The sequence below is a fragment of the Typopeltis vanoorti genome, chromosome 10 (assembly GCF_054136105.1).
Source record: "Typopeltis vanoorti isolate ZY-2024b chromosome 10, IOZ_Tvanoo_1.0, whole genome shotgun sequence".
Lineage (NCBI taxonomy): Eukaryota > Metazoa > Arthropoda > Arachnida > Uropygi > Thelyphonidae > Typopeltis > Typopeltis vanoorti.
Genome location: NC_143558.1, coordinates 26,694,260 through 26,715,081, shown reverse-complemented (window position 1 = coordinate 26,715,081; position 20,822 = coordinate 26,694,260). Strand labels below are relative to the sequence as shown.

Genomic DNA, 20,822 nt, shown 5'->3' with positions numbered 1-20,822 from the left:
TGTGTGTTTGTGTGTATGCACTTTTCAATGAATGGGGAAATCAATACTAAGTTTGTGATCTAAACAGTGAAAACAGTTTGTGATCCAAACTGCCCAGAGGCCATTTGGATCACAAACATCCCATTTTGTTTTTCCTTTCTTGTTATGCTCAGTTGGCTGTTAATGCCTAGTAACTTGGCATCTTGGGGATGTAATTAATGCTCTAATAAGGCAGTTAATAATACACTATCTGTACAGTGTATTATGACTGTCAGTTGCATGCATTTTACTGGTCATTATACCTGTTTTTTATTTTTTTGGAGGGGGGGGGGGAACTGAGTTTTTGGGAGGAAAAACCATGCCATTTCTGCTTGAGAGCAGCTAACTCACCTTCACTTTGAAAAGTCCTGATAAAAGTTCTTTGCATCCTAGATGAGATTCAAACTCTGTCTTTCCAACCAAAGAGCACTGTCAAAGCTTAGCTATAGAGGTTCAAGACAAACAGCATTACTGTATATTTATAAAGGGTCATTAGTGGACAGAAGTGGTTAAAATTAATTGACATTCTTACACATAGGAACAATTTGTGTGAGATCATTGATATTAGCAAATGTCTTAACACCCGTGTATCGTGTGCTTAGAAAATGGAAATTGTGAATTAGAATATCTTTGAGGAAAACGATTTTGCTATTAGAAAGGATAAACTAGAGATTAAAAGAAAGGAAATCAAAAGGACAGAATGAACCAAAGAAGTTTTTAGCTACAAAAAACCCTGAGGCAGGTTTTTTTCGTGCAGAGGTGTGAATGATTGGAATTGCCTTGCCTGAGAATGTGGTGTCTGCAAAGAGTTTGAATGTGTTTAAAACACGGTATGATGAGCTGTGTGTGTGATAAAAGGACCTCCCAGATGAGTCTTTGACTCCGTGAGGTCTTGGGGGTGATAATAATAATTCCAGATTAAACATTCTCTGGCATGGAATATCAATGTGAACGTGTGCAATTGCCACCTTTGAGATGAACAGTCAAGAGTTTTATTGTTGGGAAAAGTGAGATGAGTAGCTTGAAGCTAATAGTTTCTGTTTAGAAAAGTAGGTGTGTGTTTTGTACAGATTAGAGATGAAAATATAATCACTCAAGTTGAAACTTAGACCCCATTTTTGAAGTCGATTTAGAATATTTGAAATTGGGAGAGACATGGAAGATTGGTAATGAATTCTTTGCTAAGCCATGCACAGAGAATTGCACTCAACTCCTCTATAAAAACTTCCGAACAAAATCCTTTAAGGAAACAAATAGAGATGAAAATAATCTGACAAAATCAGAAAAAAAACAAAAAACTTCAGACTAAATCTTATCACCAAAAGACAGAACAGTTAGTTATTGAATTCAGAATTATTAAAACCCCTTAGCAAAACATGCTAAGGGGTTTGAATAATTAACATGAACAGAGAATAAAATATGGCATTCCGAAACTGATATGCAAGAGAACTCAAGTGCTAATAATGCAAAAGCCAACCTAACACAGATTAGTAGAAGGGCATACCAATTTGAGTTTTTCTTTGTAGATGGCAGAATTAAAATAAATGCAAGAAATAGATCCTGTTTGTTTTATACCAACATGTACTATTGACATATAATGATAACTCAGTGCTGTTATTCTTAGTTTCTGTCAATCACATTAGAAAATAAAATAAATGACACCACTTATTATTATCTGGCTTCTATGAAGTCACAAAATTAATCATAGATAATCTACTCTAACTAGCAGCATGCCTGTCATGATACACATTATGCTTATTCACTATCTCTGCACTCCTGGCAATGCATTTTACTCACTCATGCGACATTTTTCAAATAAAAATATTCTTTGTTTTTTGTTTTTTTAAACATGCCTCATATTCTATGTTGTTGTTCTGTTTCAGACAAAAGGCAACATTGACAGATTCTTAAGCTCATAATCCCATAGTTATGAACTTAAGAATCAATTACATTTAAGGCTTTTTGCTGAGAAATTTAATAGACTTCTTGGGAAGTAACTAAAAATGAAATTAAGTAAAGTGAATAGTTGAATAAAGCTATTTATAATAACTAAGTAATTGTGGAAGTTACACTGATTGTACTTACTGTAAATCTGTAATATGTACTTGAGTCAGCCAGTATTCCACATGTGTACTTGCCCTGTGTAACAGCTGTACGAAGTTTTGAAATAGTGTCTATGGGTGGCTCTGTTTCTGGTACAAGAAGAAATGTTAAGATAGTTCCATTGTAACAATAGATGAGGATGATAGAATATATCCACCATGAACCAAATATCATTCTTCTGAACTGCACCTTGAAATATGAAGATGTGTTTCCTGTTAGATATCAAAAAAAAATGTGAGATGTTAATACTCTATTAGAAGAAGCACATTGATTTTTAGCAGTTTAATTTGTAACACAAACAAAGTAAATAAGAACATAAGATATTTATATATTATTATTATTATTAACATGTGAAGTGCCTCCATAGCTCAGTCAGTATAGACGAAGCCCTTTGGTCGGAAAGACCTGGGCTCGATTCCCGTCAATGATGTGATGGTCTCTTTCGACTAAAGGTGAGCTAGTGGTCTCATGTGGAGGTAGAGGGTTTTTCTCCTGGAAACTGGGATTTTTCGTCTCTCAGAACAGGCAAACTGCCCCCCCCAGCGGCAGGCCATTTGGAGGTTGTACTAATAAAGGTCGCATCAAATGTATCACGCATATCCTGCATTGGAAGTGAGATAAAAGCACAGAGGAAGAAGAAGATTGTTAACATGTGACCTCCATGAAGTTAGAGACACATTAAACTGATTCAATGTGTCTACATTCATGATGCATTCCACTCTCCATGTAAAGAACCTCTACTCATACCCTCCTTATACAGTTTCCAGTGATGACCTCTTGTTCTTCCCCCCCTCTCCCATTCTATGTAAAATCTCTTCCATGTCAACCTGATAACAATCCCTGGCTAGCATATATGTTTCAACCATATCCCCCCATAATTTTTTAAAAATATGTTACAAGTATTAATTCAGTCTTAAAATTACACTCTCCTAGAGTTTTGGAAAGTTAATATAGTCATACCTGTTGAAGTTTGAGGAATGTTTCCTATCTGCTTTGACTTGAAAACAGCCTTCCAACCTGTAATGACTGCTGTATAACACTTTGGTTTTTTCTTATCAAATCCTCTGTAAAGGTGTGTTCAAAGCATGGGATTTGCCAGTCCTTACTTGCATAATGATGGTGATAAATGTATTTCTTATGTTCTCCAAGGCAGATATCAAGAGATCTTCCTCTGTGTCCATAGTAAACTGGATTGTAAGAACATGGCACTTCATATTCTTCTAAATATGATAAAGGATTGAAGTGAACTTGATGAGGGTTGCTTGTTTGATATATGGTTTGAATGTAGTGTGGAGTTTATATATATATATATATTTTTAAGTACTTTGGATATCTTTTCAGACAAGCTGCAAATATATTGGATGGTAACAGTTTCTCTGTGATCTTGTGTATTGAAGGAGGGAAATGGGGGAAAAGGCATTAAGTACTTTTTTTTTGAAGATTATAGACATTGACTAAAAATATGTAGTGAAGATAGGCAAGTTCAGTGGTAAGAGAATATCACTGGAACAAATAGCTCTAGTGCTTTGTTAGTGTTTTTAGGATACCATACTGTTGTGCTGGATGATAATGTGATTGTATAAATATCAAGTATGACTTGCTTTCTATAAATAGAAAAAGATAATGAACCATTTGAAATGCATGTGTTAAGGAAGGACAGTCAGTTATTTTGTTCCTTTTCTCTTCTTTAGTTGATTTTGGATGTTCTTGGATTTTTGATTGATCATTACTAGAAAATCATTATGAATATGATAAAGAATTACATCTAGTATGCATGGACTATAAACAAGCACATATTATTATTATTACGTGACACCTCCAGGGAGTCTAAAGACTCATCGAGGGAGGGTACTTACTCTGCAACTCTCTGTCTCTACTAACTACACCAATGCCATCTTCCGCCCACCACCACCACTAGTATTTTCACAGACAATCACAAACATCCATGTCCATGATGGAATTCAAACCTGCAGTCTTTTGGCTGAAGAGCAGATAAGCTAACCACTCAGCCAACCAGTCTGGCAATATGACAGTATATATTGAAATGCACTACAGGGTTCAATGACTTTTTAGAATACTACAAAAGTACGTAAATCTCATAAAACTTGATAATCACCACAACCTCTGTAAGGTACATTTGTCAAGTTTTGAAATAAAATTGTGCCAAGGAGATGCTCTCTTGCCAGGCATGTTCAATTTAGCACTGTAAAAGTCATTAGAGACCTAAACGAACAATGAAGAATGGAAATAAATGGGAACAGTATACTATTATGCCAATGACACTGTTATTCTTGGAGACATCCTGTGAGGTGTTACACACTGTCTAATTTAATCAAGGCAAGTAAGCCTGTAGGTCATGTCATAAATGAGAAAAAGACTAAATATACTTGCATTTCAAGGACCCATGAGATCAATTCAACTTGGTTGTTGATAATTATATCTTTGAGCAAGTGGATAACTTTAATTATCTAGGATCAACATTAACAGCTATAATGATATGCATCAAGAGCTAGAGAAGAGAATCGAGAAGGCCAGTCATGGATATTTTTTTGCAATTTTACAACTTCTGAAGTCGAGAACATTATCAAGAAAATCCAAAGAAAAATTCTACTTAAGCTGTCTAAAACTGATAATAACCTCTGGTTTTGAAACATGGTCAACAAAGGAAGATAATAGAAAACTTATTATATTTGAAAGAAAAGATTATTATTAAAAGAAAAATTATTAACACAATATTATTTGTTAATAAAATTTTATTAACAAATAAAATTTTTGGGCCATCTTACAATCAAAATACTGGACTGTATGTATGAAGATATAATGAGGAACTGCAAAACCTGTTTCAAAGATCCAACATCCTATCATTTATAAGAAGCAAGAGAATTGGTCATATTTGGAGAACAGATGACCATTTAATCAAATAAGTACTTACAAATAAAAGTGACAGGAAGAGACCCATAGGAAGACAGAAAACATGATGGATGGATGTGATAATGAGAAACTTAAGGCAGCTGAATGAACACTTTACATCAGATGTAGCTTATGACAGAGACCAATGGAGAAACCTAGTGATGGCAGTATTAGATGGTCCATTAAGCTGAAGAAGTAGTAGTAGTTAGGTCCAAACTACTTAATATTAAAGTATTTGTGGCCTAACAATTTAGTACCCATCAAAAAAAAATAATACACATAAATTGTGTATCGCAGCACACAGTTTGGGAACCACTGCCATAATGCATAACAACATATCTGAAGGAAATGTGCTCTGCATTATAGGATAACTGAGGCAATTGATGTGAAGTCAACAGCCTCTGTATACAAGTAGCCTAGTCATGAAGATACTTCATGTGCAGACTTTGTTTGCTTATAAGGTACCTGAGGCAAATAAGGCCCACCTTATTTAAAATTTGAATAAATTAGACAATTTTAGATTAATTGAAACAACAGTGTTCATATTAAAGTTTGTATTATTACTAATTAAAAAAAACACAAATAAGAACAATTCTTGTAGTAATTTATATTTTAACCAAGTCTTTAAAAAACACCTTGTGCAGGCCTTATTAAACCACAGTAGTTTAATAAAGCCCTTGAACAAAATTAAATATTTAAAAAAGAATATAACAATTATTTTTAATTATTATTAATTTTAATCATAATTATTAGCTTAAGAACAGTAATAAGGGCATACAAATACAGCACATTCTTCTTTGGTGAGACCAACACACTCTTCATAGTACCATTTAAGACACCGTGTGCATTGCCTCATATCAGCAACCTTTTCTTCTCTGCATCCATGGCAATACAACCCTCTTTTGACACTGTTTGTTCCTTTATTTTTTTTTGTTTCTTCTGTTTTTTAGTGGCAGCCTTCTCTTTCTTACTATCCTTTTCTTTGAAAAGATCTTTGGTCACTCTCTGGCCCTTATAATTTAACACTTTTCTTCTTGGTGTTGCCTTTACAACTGCATAATTTGGCGTTGGCATTAACTCCTGAAATGATGACTTCAAATAGTTCTTTGTTTTTAGATTTGCCAATGGAATCTCATCATCGGAGTTATCTGAATCACAAGATGGAGGATTAGGACATGTTCTTACAGCTCGAGCAGGATTCAAAAATTGAGCTTTACGTTTAGAAATTGTTGGGTTTATCTTTAAAAATAACTTCAACCAATCTTTTCCTGTGAGGCCACTTTCTTTATTGAAGTTATTCCTAATTTCATTTTGTTTGCAAAATATAAAAGTTTGCCTGCATATAGCTTTTGGAGTTAAAAGGATGCCAATTGAAGCAAACTTTACTATTCTTTCTACCAAGTCCTTTCCTTGTTCTTTCATTAGCACAGTATTTCTTCATAATCTTTTCATCGTCTTTATGTGGTCTTTAAATGGTTCCTCATTGTTCTTCTAGGTACTCCATAGCGTTCTGATGCTGCACGTTGTGATAGTTGTCCTCTTTGCACAGCTTTCATAGCTGCTTCCAGTCTTTCATCAGTCCAAAGACCTCATTTCTTCTTAACTTCTGACATTTTCAGAGGCCTTTAGCAATAAAATAACTATTATGAGCAATCACCAAAAAATAAAATCATAAATTATAGCAGTTTAATAAGGCCCATCAACAAATTTACTGTTGATGGGCCTTATTAAATCTATTTTCACGTAATATATGAATTCAAACCAATTAAAACATTTTTTATCATAAAACTGAATGTTGAAAGAACAATTTAAATATAAAAACAATGCGAAAAGAACAATATTTTTAATTAAAACTTACGAATTATTGCGGCATAATATTATTAAACGGGAAGACACAATCACCTCCCACAAAGGTCTAAGTCAAACTGACACAATACAGTCACTAGACAATATGGTGCCACTGATTTGCCATTGCTTATTGCATCCTTTGTGTGTGTGTGTAAGAAACCAAACCGGCACAACTTACCATAAATGTGATTTTTTTTTAAACGGGCTTTATTAGACACTGGGCCTTATTTGCCCCAGGTACCTTATTGGGTAAAGGATTAAACAAGACTACAATTTCTTGGCAAGTATAATTTACTTTGTAACTAAGTGCAAAAAAAAAACTATCTCTAGTATCTTGTATACTTAGTGTTCAATCTCCCCCCCCCCCAAGAATAAAACCTGTTTCACTAGAATGTACTACCTTTAATTAAACAGCTCAAATGTATAATTCATTATATCACTCACCTGACCACCAATTTTTCATCAAGAAAGATTATTCTTCTGCAATTGTTTCTCCTCTTACTCAATGCATAAAAAAAATAAATAATAATTGGAATTTTCTTACATCATAGCATTCATTGTCCGTGAGAGGAATAAAATATTTATATCATTACACCAGTGCTTAATTTCATTATTCAGTTAAATATCAATTCCATTCATTATCGGACTGCATCCCGCCCCCCCTTAAAAAAAATAAAAGATCCACTGAAACAAATCTCAACAAAATATCATGAAAAAATAAATGAAAACAATGAATTGAGAAAGATACTTAGGATGAAACCTATCTTAAAGGCAGCCTCTCCACAGAACAGGCATTGGAACAACAGTTGGGATTTTTTTTTGGCACTAGTTCTATTTATCACAGAAGTGATAAATAGTAACATTAAATACATAAATAAACACTAAACCATTGACCAAAACTACAATTATATCTGAGTTTAATTCATGTAATTTGAATGGACATGACTGACTGACTGCGATTTGTAATACAGTATATGGAAGGAATTATCTAAATTATATGCAATGTTATTGTCATTATCATCTCACCATATCTATGAAATTTCTTATCATAACATGTCCACAAACTGATGGCCTTTATGATGAAGTCTCTCCACCATGCAAAATTAAAGATATGATATTCAATTTTCATGTCTAATTCTGTTCTCAAGTTCTAAATGTTGTAGTTTCATGATGTATTGAGACTTTTTTTTCATGAACTTCTGTAAGTTCTTTGATAACTCTTGTGTTGCATATCTTCACAGTTGTGGTTAAGGCATTGGTGAGACCAGTTATAAGTAGAATACCGAAAATGGGTTGATAGATAAAAGTTTCTCTATAATGGTTAACATAATCTCGTTGAAGGAAAGTTTTCCTTTAGCAGCATACTTAAATAAAGATATAGAGGAAGACATATTTGAACTTTGCAAAGTCATATAATAGATTGCTGCATGACAAGTTTGCAAGTTGAAGGAATTAAGATGGATAAAAGATTGGTTATCTAACACCAAATTATGTATGGAGGGAAGCAGTAACAATGTATCACTGTGCTTATTCCTTGGATTTATACTATTGAATTTATTTATTAAAGATATTTTGTTTGAGTTGATAAGGAGATATTCACCTGTTTGCTCATTTTTAGGAGAGTTATAGAAGTGATGCTAATGTTAAATCATGTAAAATATTTAATACACATTTGGCACAAATGAATGAGGGGAATGCAAATTTCAATGTTAATAGGTACAAAGTGCAGCATTTTTGAGTGCAAGGTGCAGAAGTGTGTTGTCTGTGCTCAGAGAGGTGGATGAGATCTGGGAGGGGAGATTGACCGAGACTTGAGGTTCAAAGGGCACACTGCAAGAATTGTGGACTACGTAGCATGTACTGCTGCAGTGATAAGAAGGACACCAAAAAGTATAGCTAAGGTGTTGTACAACTGAGGCCTTGATCAGATATGGGCTGCTGTACATATTTCGATCATCTAGTTTCTATTGTGACGAGGAAACTCTGGAATCCATAGACAAGTGTGTTAGAAACTATTGAGGACGAGAAGGTTGTTTATAGAGAAAAGGTACGGAAAATTGTAAGATTTAAAAATAATAAGCAGAGGAGAGGTGATATGGTAGAAACATTACTTTGTGAAGGGTTTTATCAGATTAAAATGGGGATTATACATACAACGAAGGCAGAGAATGAAAGAACAAGAGACCCTGGAAGTTATATCACTAAAAATGTAGAACGAATGAAATGCATTGATGGGGTGTGTGCAGAATGAATGAGTTTAAGATATAATATGTAGCTGATCAAGTAAGATCTGCAATATATATCAACTCCATAAAATTCTGTTAATAATATGCTAGCATCTATCAAACTAAATTATTTCTCATTTACAGATATTTTCAACTACCTTGGTTAATTTGTGTGCCAAACAAGTTCCAAAAGAACATTCTCAATGGCATCTTCTTGCATCTGATGGCAATATAGGCTATATGATTTAAACAGCAGACTGATGTCGTCACTAAAAATAAGGCTATAAACAATGCAATCCACACCTATAAAATACAATAAACATAATTTTTATAATAATTAATTATATAAATTAATTTTCTAATAAATATTTCAATTATATCAACTCAATCCCCTTCTTATGCTGTGGCCTGCTTCTAGTAGTAATAATAATAATTATTATTATTATTATTATTGTTGTCAGACCTCCGTTGAATCAAGAGACTCATTGCAACAGGTCCCACTCTCACATGCACAGCTCATCATACCTTGACTTAAATGCATTCACTGTCTCTGCACTCACCACACTCTCAGGCAATGCATTACAATCACCCACCACTCTTTATGCAAAAAAAATCAACTTCTCATCCCCCTGCTCACATATTCCTTATACAGCTTCTAGGAATGGTCTCTCATTCTCCTCCTCTTGTCTCCAGATATGCTATGAAAAATCTCATTCACATTAATCTGGTAATTACCCCCCCCCTCCTATCCACTAGGCTCTGCAATTTGCATTTTTCTCAATCAGTCTATCCTCATATTTCACATTCCAGAGCCAAAAATTGACTTAGTGAATCATCTCTGAACCTTCTCGAACAACTCATAAAATTGTCATCACAATTTTAGCAAAATGTGAGCAAAATTTCAAGTCCCTATCCACCATCACCCCCAGATCTTTCATCTCTTTCACCTTCTCTAAGATGTCCCCACCAATCCTATACTCTGCATTCCATCTTTTTTTCTCAAATTTTAAAACCTTACACTTTGCTACATTAAACTGAGATCCCCACACATTTGCCTATTTAGACAGTCTATTCAAGTCCTCTTGCAAGGCTACAACATCTGCTGTACTTCTCATAACTCACCTCCACTTTGCATCATCTGCAAACAACTGTATATCACCACTCATAAGTCCCTTCCAATGTCATTTAAATACAAAATAAACATTGATGTCCCCAAAACAGGTCCCCCACCCCCAGGGATACACCACTTTCCTCTTCTGGGATATCACCCCATACACAACCAGCTGATACCTATCAGACACACAATCTCCAATCCATTGCACTAATCTACTATCCAACCTCATCTGTTCCAGTTTAACTACTAGCTTGTCATGTGGTAATTTATCAAAAGCCTTTGCAAAATCTTAATATATACTATTGTACATGTATATGCAATCCCCTTGACTAATGTATTCATCACCTTAGTATAGTAAGTAAGCAGATTTCTAAAACACAGTTTTCCTTTAGCATGTCCATTAAAGAGAATTCTGCTGCTATCAATCCATTTCTGAATCTTTGTCCTCACTAGTTTCACCAACACCTTGACCACAACTCCAGACAAGCAGACTGGCTTGTTCAATGCCTTAGTCTTATCACCCCTTTATGAAGCAGAACAATTTTGACCTCTTTCCACTCCTTTGGAACTTGTAGCAATCTAAGACCCATGTTAAAAAGTAAGTTAAGCTGTTGTTAGATCTCTGGAACATTTCCCTCAAGATATGCAGTGATATATCAAGTCCCATGGCCTTGATGATAACCATTTCTCACAAAAGTCCTGATATGGCTGGCCACCATCCAAGTGACCACTTCATTTACAATATCTTCTGATGAGATAATAAAATCCAAAGATCCTTGATCCATGTATAGCCTCTGTTAGGTATTGCTTAAGAAAGTTCCCTCACTTTCAAGAAATTCATTCTCTTTGGTTCCAGATGCTGTCTCTTCAGTCTATATTACCATAATTGAAATTGCCCATAATGATCACTCTTTTCTTATTAGCCAGACCAGTTTGCCTAAATATTTCCTTCTCAATGCCTTCTACATTACCAGGTCTAGAGCAACACCCTACTAAACATTTCATCCTGTCCACCTTCATACCATACTGCTTCAAAACCACTGTTACTATTCATTCCCTTGAATCTTCACTGTTTCATTCATCCAGTGATTTAGAACAAATCAGAAACATTTTTAGATGCTACAATGAACAAGTCCACTGACCATGCTTCTCAGATATGACTTATCCACACTCCCTATTTCCGTTCCTCTTTATCATCACTGATATTACACCCCCTCCCCTGACTTAAATGTCAACCCTACTTCCTTGACTATCTTAATCCTTTCTTGCACACTCACACATCTTCTCATGAAATGATCACCTACACTTCTCATGTTCTCCCTATCCACCCTGCATTCCTTCTCTCTTATTCTCTTTACTCATGCCACTCATCTCTCCATTCAAAAATTTGCCTGCCTTACTCTCCTGCTTTTCCACAACACCTCTTGCTTCCTCAGGTCTTACATTCACTTCTGTCATTATTTTCTCTAGAAACAATTTTTCCAACTGACTCACACCAAATCCATTTAAATGTAGCCCATCTCTTTTATACAGCTCTATCCACCCCCTCAAATTCACAAAATGAACTCCTTTCTCCTCCCACAACTCTGCTAGCATATCATTCATAATCTTCGCTCGCCTTCTCAACTCATCATTATCATACCTGGGAAACAGGCTGATGACCTCCCCTAATGGTAATGGGACTGGTGGCAAGCATTCCATCTGCAAAGGGATACCTTCCTAGTTGGAGGAAATGCCAACTAGACCTACTAGGTGGTAGATGAATTTCAATGCCCAGTGAAATACCACCACTTTACTTATTGGACACCTGAAGTGGCTGTTGCCATGTTTGTTTCCTAGAACAAGATTTCTGGTATCTATCCCCTTTTCCTTCCAACCTTTTATATGCAGTTTGAGTGATACCCATCAAGGGTGAGCTAAACAAACTGCAGAGATGCAGAATCTCCCTCATCTTGAAGCGTACATCTGTAAAGCAGTTCCACGGGCTGGGCCATCAGTTAGTATACAGAACTGAACCAGATGGTAATTCATTTTAGGAGGATTCCTGATCAACTGGCACATAATCTCACTACCATCTACACTGCCAGTCCATGCCTGGAGGAAGGCTGTGTAATGATATGGAGGGGTGCACTGTCAAGAGCATGTTATGGTTTGGAAATTGCATGTTCTCTGTTTGTTCTCCTACTGTTTTCTTTTCACTTTTAAAACATTAAATATAAAGGTAAACCTAAATCAATACAGTGTCACTGCAGTTAAACTAAAAAATAAACCTTCCTTAAAAATCCCCCCCTCCCCCCCCCAAAAAAAACACTTAAATTCAAAAACCTTCTATATGGACTTTACTAACATTCATGGTATTAATAATAATTTAAATGACATGCATCATCACCTTCAGATATCCAAACCTGATTTTCTTTTTTTCACTGAACTCCCAAATCTCTGCTGTATCAACCATGCACATGATCATCTTGTATGCTTGTTGTTTGACATACTTGTGCCTTTGTGCAATGTGGTATTCCTTTACAAATAATGCCTAATCTAGAATCTCCCTATCTTGATATGATCAGCCAATTTCTAAAAGTAATAAATGGCTATAATCAAGCTATCAACCTATTGCTCTCACCTCAGTTTTAATGGAGAAGGTTATCAACAGTCAAATTCTTTGACACCTGGAGAACTGCCAGCTAATTAATGAGCACCAGTAGGGAGTTTGCCAGTATCCAAAGGAGAGCTGGCCTACATCACCATCTATGGACTCATGCCAATGGAAAGCAAACAGGTGAAACCTGTGCTGTTGCCCTTGACATCTCCAAGGCTTTTGATAGGGTCTGGCATCGAGGCTTCTCAACAAATAATTATCATATGGACTGCCTTCATCCTTGTGTAATTGGATTGCCATTTTTCTGTCAGATCGATCTCTACATGTAATGGTGTTTTCTCTCTCTCTACAGATTTTCCTGTTAATGCAGATTTCCCTTCCTTCAGGGCTCTGTCATTTCACCCACCCTCTTCCTAGTTTATATAAATGACCAACTCTCATTGATTACAAAAACCTTACTCGTAGTCTTGCTGATGATAATACTCTCCATTCATCCTACTCATACAACAAACCTTAATAGTGCACAAACATCTCAAGCTTGAAGATCATCTATCATAAATGTCCTGAAAACTGATTTCTGCAGTATCCTTCATTGGAGTGAAAACAAAACAACCTAGTCATCTTGAATGCTTCCAAAACATTTTTGCTTGTTTTCTCACAAAAATGACCTCAGATCTTCCTCGCTTATTTTTGATCATGCTCAGCTCTAGATACTTGTAAACTTGTTACAGAAATAATCCATATTGGAAAGGAGCTTTCATTCTTCACTCTGTTCAAAATTCCCACTCTATATCCAAACCATGGGTTTCCAAGAAGTGTGCCAGGGCATTTCAAGAAAAGCAAACAGCCTATCATAAGTGCATGGGACCAAAGTACAAACTTCCTTCTTAGCCTGTAAGTTGCATGCAATTTTCTGTTTACCAATTTCCTTCAAGGTAATTTCATAAATTTCAAATATGCAATAATATTATTTGAAATTTTTGAATTATGAACATAATTTGGGTATCAGCATTCTGGATATAACAGTCAAGACCAAATCTCTTTTCAGACTGACTCTTGCTCCAAACCTTTCCTAGCATAATCATATCAATTCTATAGCATCCTCAGCATCCAAAAAAAAAAAAAAAAAAATGGCATCTTTTTTTGTTCAGGACATTACTTCTCTTCTGACCAGTTATTTACTCCATGTAAATCCCTAATCCAACTAACCTTGGAATACTGCTTTCATATTTGGGGTGGTGCACCTAAGACCTCCCTAAAAATTCTTGATGCTGTTCAGAAAAGGGCATCAGTTGATTAATGATGCATCTCTTATAGATTCTCTTCAGCTACTTTCTCATAGAAAATTGAGCAGTTTCCATGCCTCTTCCACAGATATTTCCATCACTGTTTAGCAGAACTAGCATCTACATCCTCTGTCCAAAAAAAGAAACCAAACTTTTTTCGAAAATAGAAGAAAATAAATAGATTGTTCTGCTCTTGACCCCTGACCTTTTATGGCATTTATTTGCTATAGGCCCTGCTGCCTCTCATGTGTGGGAGTAATATATATATATATATATATATATAAAGTGTGATTCTCCCTGATCAAATAAGAGGTTCATTCATTCATTTGTATGTATCTGAATGAGGGACATTCACAGTATATGCCATACAGTGAATGTCCAAAAATCTTTATCAAGAGTTATAGACAATTTAGAAAATATAATTAAAAAAAGCATCATAATAAATATGGCTTGAATATTTTTTGTTTACCAATTTCCTTCCAAGTAATTCCATAAATTTTAAATATGCAATAATGTTATTTAAAATGTTTGAATTATGAGCATAATTCATGGTCCAAATTGTGATGTGTGATAAAGATATATTCTTTAGGGAAGACAAAGTGAGAGAAGCTGTTCCAAGAACAGGAAAGTTGAAATGAAAGAGGAGGCAGAGAAGTTGGTTTGGCAAATTTTGAGGTAGACTGTAAATGGGTGTTGGTTAGTAGTGTCTCTTGTTCTTATGATTTTGGTGGAATGATGGTCAGTTCAGCAGAGTAGTGTCAATGAAATATTTGTAGAATGGACATAAGACAAAATCTGATATCTGTGAGAGAAGGATTAATAATTAATTACATCGAGCAGTGGCAGCTCGTGTCTTGAAATTGTGGGGGTGCTGCAACTTTCGAAAAAGTACAGTGTATACATGTTTGGATAAAATATCAAAATTATGGTAAGAATTTAAAAAAAATTAAACATGAAAAAATATTGTTTATTATCGATAAAATTATACAGTTTAGTATAATTCGAAATTATTTAAAAATAAAATCCATTATCATAACCCCAATAATGTTCTAAAATAAAAACTATAACAAATGTTATGTCTTTAATTGTAATGTCCAAATATTTAAAGAGACGGAGTAAACACGATAAGCACTATGAACACTCTACTACTGGCACAAACTACATATAAACAACAATAGATTGCGCGACGGGCAGTGCCGCATTATGTTAATAGCTTGCATCTCACTATGACGTGCATATGCTTGCGCACGTAGCAATATGACACTGTGGTAAACACAGTGCTGCTAACATCCTTCGCCCCCCTAAGTGCTACAAGATTGATTTTTATTATTTTTTTTACAAAATAAGAGAATTGTATAGGATTGTTGATGATAAAATTAAATATTACAAGCAAATATAAATAAATTAATAAATATATTTATATATCAAGAAAAATTGGGGGTGCTACAGTTCCACAGTGACTATGCATGAGCCACCCCTGGCATCGAGCAATCTTAGAGAGGATTTTGGTGCACCATACCAAATGTGTGTGAGTAGCTAATGCAACTGTCTTAATGGATCAAACAAAATATGAGAGAAAAATTAACAATCTTACAAAAAGAGTCCTCTAATTACAAAGTTATAGATCAAGATCTCACAGTCTCAAAAAAAAAAGGCATGTAAATTATTTTTTAAAAAAGTTGCATCTTGGCCCAGGGCAGTTACCGAAACACTAAAACCTTATCATGTTAAACAATCCCAGATATATGGGGACTCAAAAAAAGTCACATACTAATATCCCCCTTTGTCCTATAGTTGATAGCATAGACAATCCTATCTACAAACTTGCCAAACAGCAAAATCATTTCTTCTACCCCATCTCTCTCTCTCTCTCTCTCTCTCTCACACACACACACAGGCAGTTCTCATTCCATCATTAAAAATTCTATTCAATTTAAAAATTTTAACTTAAGAAATTCAGAAGTCACGATCAGCTCTGATATGGTTTCTTTATTTTACCATTGTGTCACTGAGAGAAAATCTTGATCATACATAATTGTATGATAATGGTTGTTTCTAATCTCTGAAATGTTGAATATGAAAACAGACTGGGGAAATGCAAATGGCAGAGACAGGTAGATAGGAGGAGGAGGAATGGATATGATTCAGACATATAAGTTATTAAGGGGTTATTACCAGATTAATGTGGATGAGGTTTCACATAGAAGGGGTGAAAATATGAGGTTATCCCTAGCTGTATAAGGAGGATGTGAGCAAGGGGGAGGAGTGAGCAGCAGGTTTTTTGCATGAAGAGTGGTAGGTGATTGGAATGCATTGCCTGAGAGTGTTATGAATGCAGAGATGGTGAATATACTTAAGGTATGGTATAGTGAACTGTGTTTGTGTGATAGTGGGATCTCCTGTAATGAGTCTTTTGACTGCATGGAAATCTGATGCTCATAGTAATAATAATAATTTTTAATAAATTTAGTTTAATCCTTTATCCAAGTGTGAGCAAACAAAGTTTGCACCTGAAAATATCTTCAGGACTGAGGTAAGGTAGTACAACACTGGGCAACTCGCAGCAAAAGTGGATCAAGCTCTCAAATCCTTGTCTCAGTATCTCCCATAATGCACAGCACATCTCTTTGTGGACATATATACTGCTATGCATTAAGGAGGGGGTAGGACAGTACCCATACCGGTTTCAACCTTTATTGAGGTCTCGTCAGTGGGAGCCAGGCACAGAGTGGAGATACTAAGGCAGAAGCAATAGGAGAAGTCATCCTTATCTATAGGAGTTGCTGAAAGGTCTGCCACCTTATTATTAAATTATTCTGGATTTAGAGAAAGATGTTGAAAGTTTATTTTTCACTTGGTTAGACTACAATAAATTTAGTTTAATCCTTATTATTTAAAATAAAGAGCAATAGGCTTCATTTCGGCAATGTAAACATTATTTAAATTAAGGGGATATTAAATCCCACATTATTTAAAACCGAATAAGAAACTCAAAGATTGGAATCAAAGAGTTTCATGCTGAACTATAAACGTATCGGCTACTACTAGCGTAAGCTAAAGCACGTAGTTCAAGTACGTAGTACAAACTAGGGCAACTCGTAGCAAAGGTGGAGAAAGTTCTGATCGTCATTCTTAGTATTTTCGATAATGTAAAACCCACCTCCTAGGAGACGTATGATGTTATACATTATGGTGGGAGGTCACTACCCAGACCAGTTTCGATCTTTATTGAGATCTCATCAGTGAGTAGCTAGACCAAAGTATAATACTAAGGGTATAGCGAAAAGAACTTATATACTCTGCTATATGAGTTGTCAAAAAGGTGCACCCGTAAATTATTATTTAAAATAAAGAGCCAATAGGCTTCATTTCGGCGATGTAAACATTATTTAAATTAAGGGGATATTAAATCCCACATTGTTTAAAACCGAATAAGAAACTCAAAGATCGGAATCAAAGGAAAATTTATGGAAAATATTAAGAATAGCGATCAGAACTTTCTCCACCTTCTACGAGTTGTCCTAGTTTGTACTACGTACTTGAACTACATGCTTTAGCTTATGCTAGTAGTCACAGATACGTTTATAGTTACTATATTCAGCATGAAACTCTTTGATTCCGATCTTTGAGTTTCTTATTCGGTTTTAAACAATGTGGGATTTAATATCCCCTTAATTTAAATAAAATTTAGTTTAATCCTTTAGCTAAGTGTGAGCAAACAAAGTTTGCACCTGAAAATGAAAATAATAATTTTTATTTAGTTTTTTTTTATACTGATCCCATACAGGAAAGGTAGAGGAACCTATAGCACATCAATGTTGTATGTTAGATGCAGGTGAGGATTGGGAAAGATGAAATCTATTAAGATTTATCTTGAGGAGTTAGAGGTTGTAGTTGCTGGGAAACACTTCATAAGAAAGGTTGTTCCAGAGGACAGTGGTAGATAAGCAGAGGTAGAATGACAGATGCCAGCTCAGTGGAGCATTGTCCTTGGAAGTACCTGCAGAAAAGTTGTACTTTTGAAATTGTGGTGGGATATCTTTCACCTGAATCACTCTCTCTTGATAGCATCGGGAATTTTTAGGGAGGTTTTATGTGCAGCACCCCAAATGTGAACAGTATTCTAAGGATGGACATATCCTTAGTACAGAGTTAGTAGCAGGATAGATGAAAAGTAGTATCTAGAGTAGAAAAGAATGCCTTTGAAGCTGGGGAAGCAACTGTTTATGCTGGTCGATGATGGAAGTAAGTGTCAGTCCAGCAGAGACAGATCTGATCCTGTATGGTGAATTCATGTAGTGTGTGAATTTGTGCAGGTAAGGGTAGGTGAACCGAGACCCTTTTTGTGAGAAAAAAAAAATGCAAGACTGCATTTTGGTATCATTGGTGTAATCCAGATTAAAAGATGGTTTGGAGATCAGTATTTAAGACATTAGTTTGCAGATGAACTTGAAACTTTGGATGTTTGTGTATACCCCAAGGTTTGTTAAATGAGTAGAATGAATAGAAGTGTTGTACTGTTGTCAGTAAAGCTGTGACTAGGATTATTAGTGATTGACAATATGTGCTATTTATGTATAGAAGGAGGAGGATAAGCAATAAAACAGAGCCCTGAAGCACTTCTGCATTGGTGGAGAAGCTTACAGAGATGAAGCCATCAACAACATGCACACCATGCAGTGAACAACCAGAAAGAAAGCTGGCTTCCCAGTTACAGAGGGTGGAAGGTAAATAGGATGGCAATTGATTGAACAAGCTTTGATGCAAGACATGATCAAATGCTCTGAAAATGTCAAGAGTGAGAGCTCATGTTTCTTCAAACTTTTTCCATGACATGTATCCATTGGTGAATGATGTAGGCTAAGAGATCAGTTGTGGATATAGTGATGGGATCCATCCTAGTGATCATCGATTAACTGGGAAACCTCTATAGTGAATAATCTCTCCCCACCCCATCCCTTTTTTTTTTTTTTTTTTGAAACAGTCCAGATATATTCATACTTCTATGTATTAGGACAACTGACAGCTGAGTATAAAAGATTGTAGAGCATGTTCTGGAGTATAATTGGACACATGCCTCCAGGTCTGGTAAACTTTTTAGTGTCTAAGTTATTTAGTATTTTTCTGATATCTTTTTTGTTGAAAAAGATATGACACAAGAGTCGTGAAGCTCTGGTTCTAGCATGGGTGAAGATCCGCCTTGATCATCTATGCAGGAGTTGCAGAAGAAGAGATGCCAATAGATCAGCTTTGTGTACTGTAGCATTGGTGTCATCTGGATGAGAGGTGGAAGAAGGATGAACAGAAGTTGCCTGTGATGGCCTTTGCAAGGACCAGAAGGGTGATTTCCATTTGGACAGAGAATGAATTTTCTGCTATTGGTCCTTTGTAAGGACCAGTAATGGAAATTATCCAAATCACCATACATATAGGTCCCCCCCCCCCACACACACACCAATTTCAATGTAGAATTTCTAGAAAACCAAACACTCTGTATACAGTCATACTGAGTGATAGGGTTACATACTGTAGATGATGGCTGCCATTTAGTCACACGGCTCAAACACACATGCTGGTGCATATTACAGCAAACATACAAATGTAGATTTCACTGCAGAAAAGAAACAAACAACTATCTTCTCTTCCTAGACACACTAGTTGCATATAACTTGTGTGTCTGCTTGGTGGTAGGGTGAGCTTATCACTGAGTAGACCCACCTCTGAGTAATGAGTTAAATGATAAACGATATCCTTCAGGTCACTCACTGATTCAGTGATCTGAAGGATTGATCGAGTTTTTGGAGAAGGCCTATACTTAAACAGGGCTCTCTCTCTCTCTTAAGGTCTCACTGGCCTGACAGCTGTTAAACTTTCAGGCCAGTGAAACCATTATCAAATGCCCTAATAAAAGGTGAATATATGGATGCCCTGGCAGCATGCACTTTTAGGTAGTGCAAGCCTAGGATATTAAAATCCACTATTTCTGTATAATTTAAGTGGCTCTTTCTTTCATACGTTCTTTGTTTCTATGATAATTTTTTTTGTAGGATCATAGTTTGTCATCCTTTTCTATTTATAGGAAACATAAGCAATCACTTATATTTCCTATAAACAGAATAAGCTAACATCTCTTTAGAACACTGTTATCATCACAACACTTTTTTGAAGATAAAATAGGCAAAATATTGCAGCCTTTATCCTTCCCATACTTGACACACAAGATCAGAACTATTCTCATCCCCTCTGTTTGGAAATATATCCAGAAAGATAGCTAAAGTTTTTCAAAATATAATCTCCATGCCATTTTCAAACCATACATCCAGCTATAAACCTTCATCTATTCTTGATTTTCTTTAGATGGGAGATGAATTTCATTGCCTGGTGTGAGACCACCATCCTGCTTATTGAAGTCCAAAGTGGTTCGAAAAAGTTCCATGTTTGATCTCTAGAGTATCTGGATTATGTAAAAAAATAAATAAAAATATACAAAAAATATATAATAATAAAAATATTAAAAATCATCCTTAGTCTTACGTACTATAGGTTTTTGTACTTCTCATGTGTAGAATAAAAATATATTTTAAAAAAAACGTCCATAATACTAATGTGCTATTATATGCGCTACTACATTCTGGGTGTGGGAGTCGCATTACTACATAAAAATACTACTGTTTTCTGCATAATGTAATAAAATTTAGCAGTGCTGCCTCATTTTTTCT

The 20,822-nt window shown here is 35.3% G+C and overlaps 1 protein-coding gene across 2 annotated transcripts in view; it reads right to left on the bottom strand.

The window, feature by feature from the left end:
* The window catches only part of LOC150102259 (putative glutamate receptor), a 78,867-nt gene that overhangs the window by 22,030 nt on the left and 36,015 nt on the right, over positions 1 to 20,822 (bottom strand). For both annotated transcript variants that reach the window (XM_090399123.1, XM_090399122.1), the window contains 2 exons: positions 9,263 to 9,407; positions 2,104 to 2,333 (listed from right to left, as the gene is read on the bottom strand). In XM_090399123.1, the coding sequence (XP_090255249.1) occupies positions 2,104 to 2,333; positions 9,263 to 9,407 (375 nt within the window). The remainder of the gene's footprint in view (positions 1 to 2,103; positions 2,334 to 9,262; positions 9,408 to 20,822) is intronic.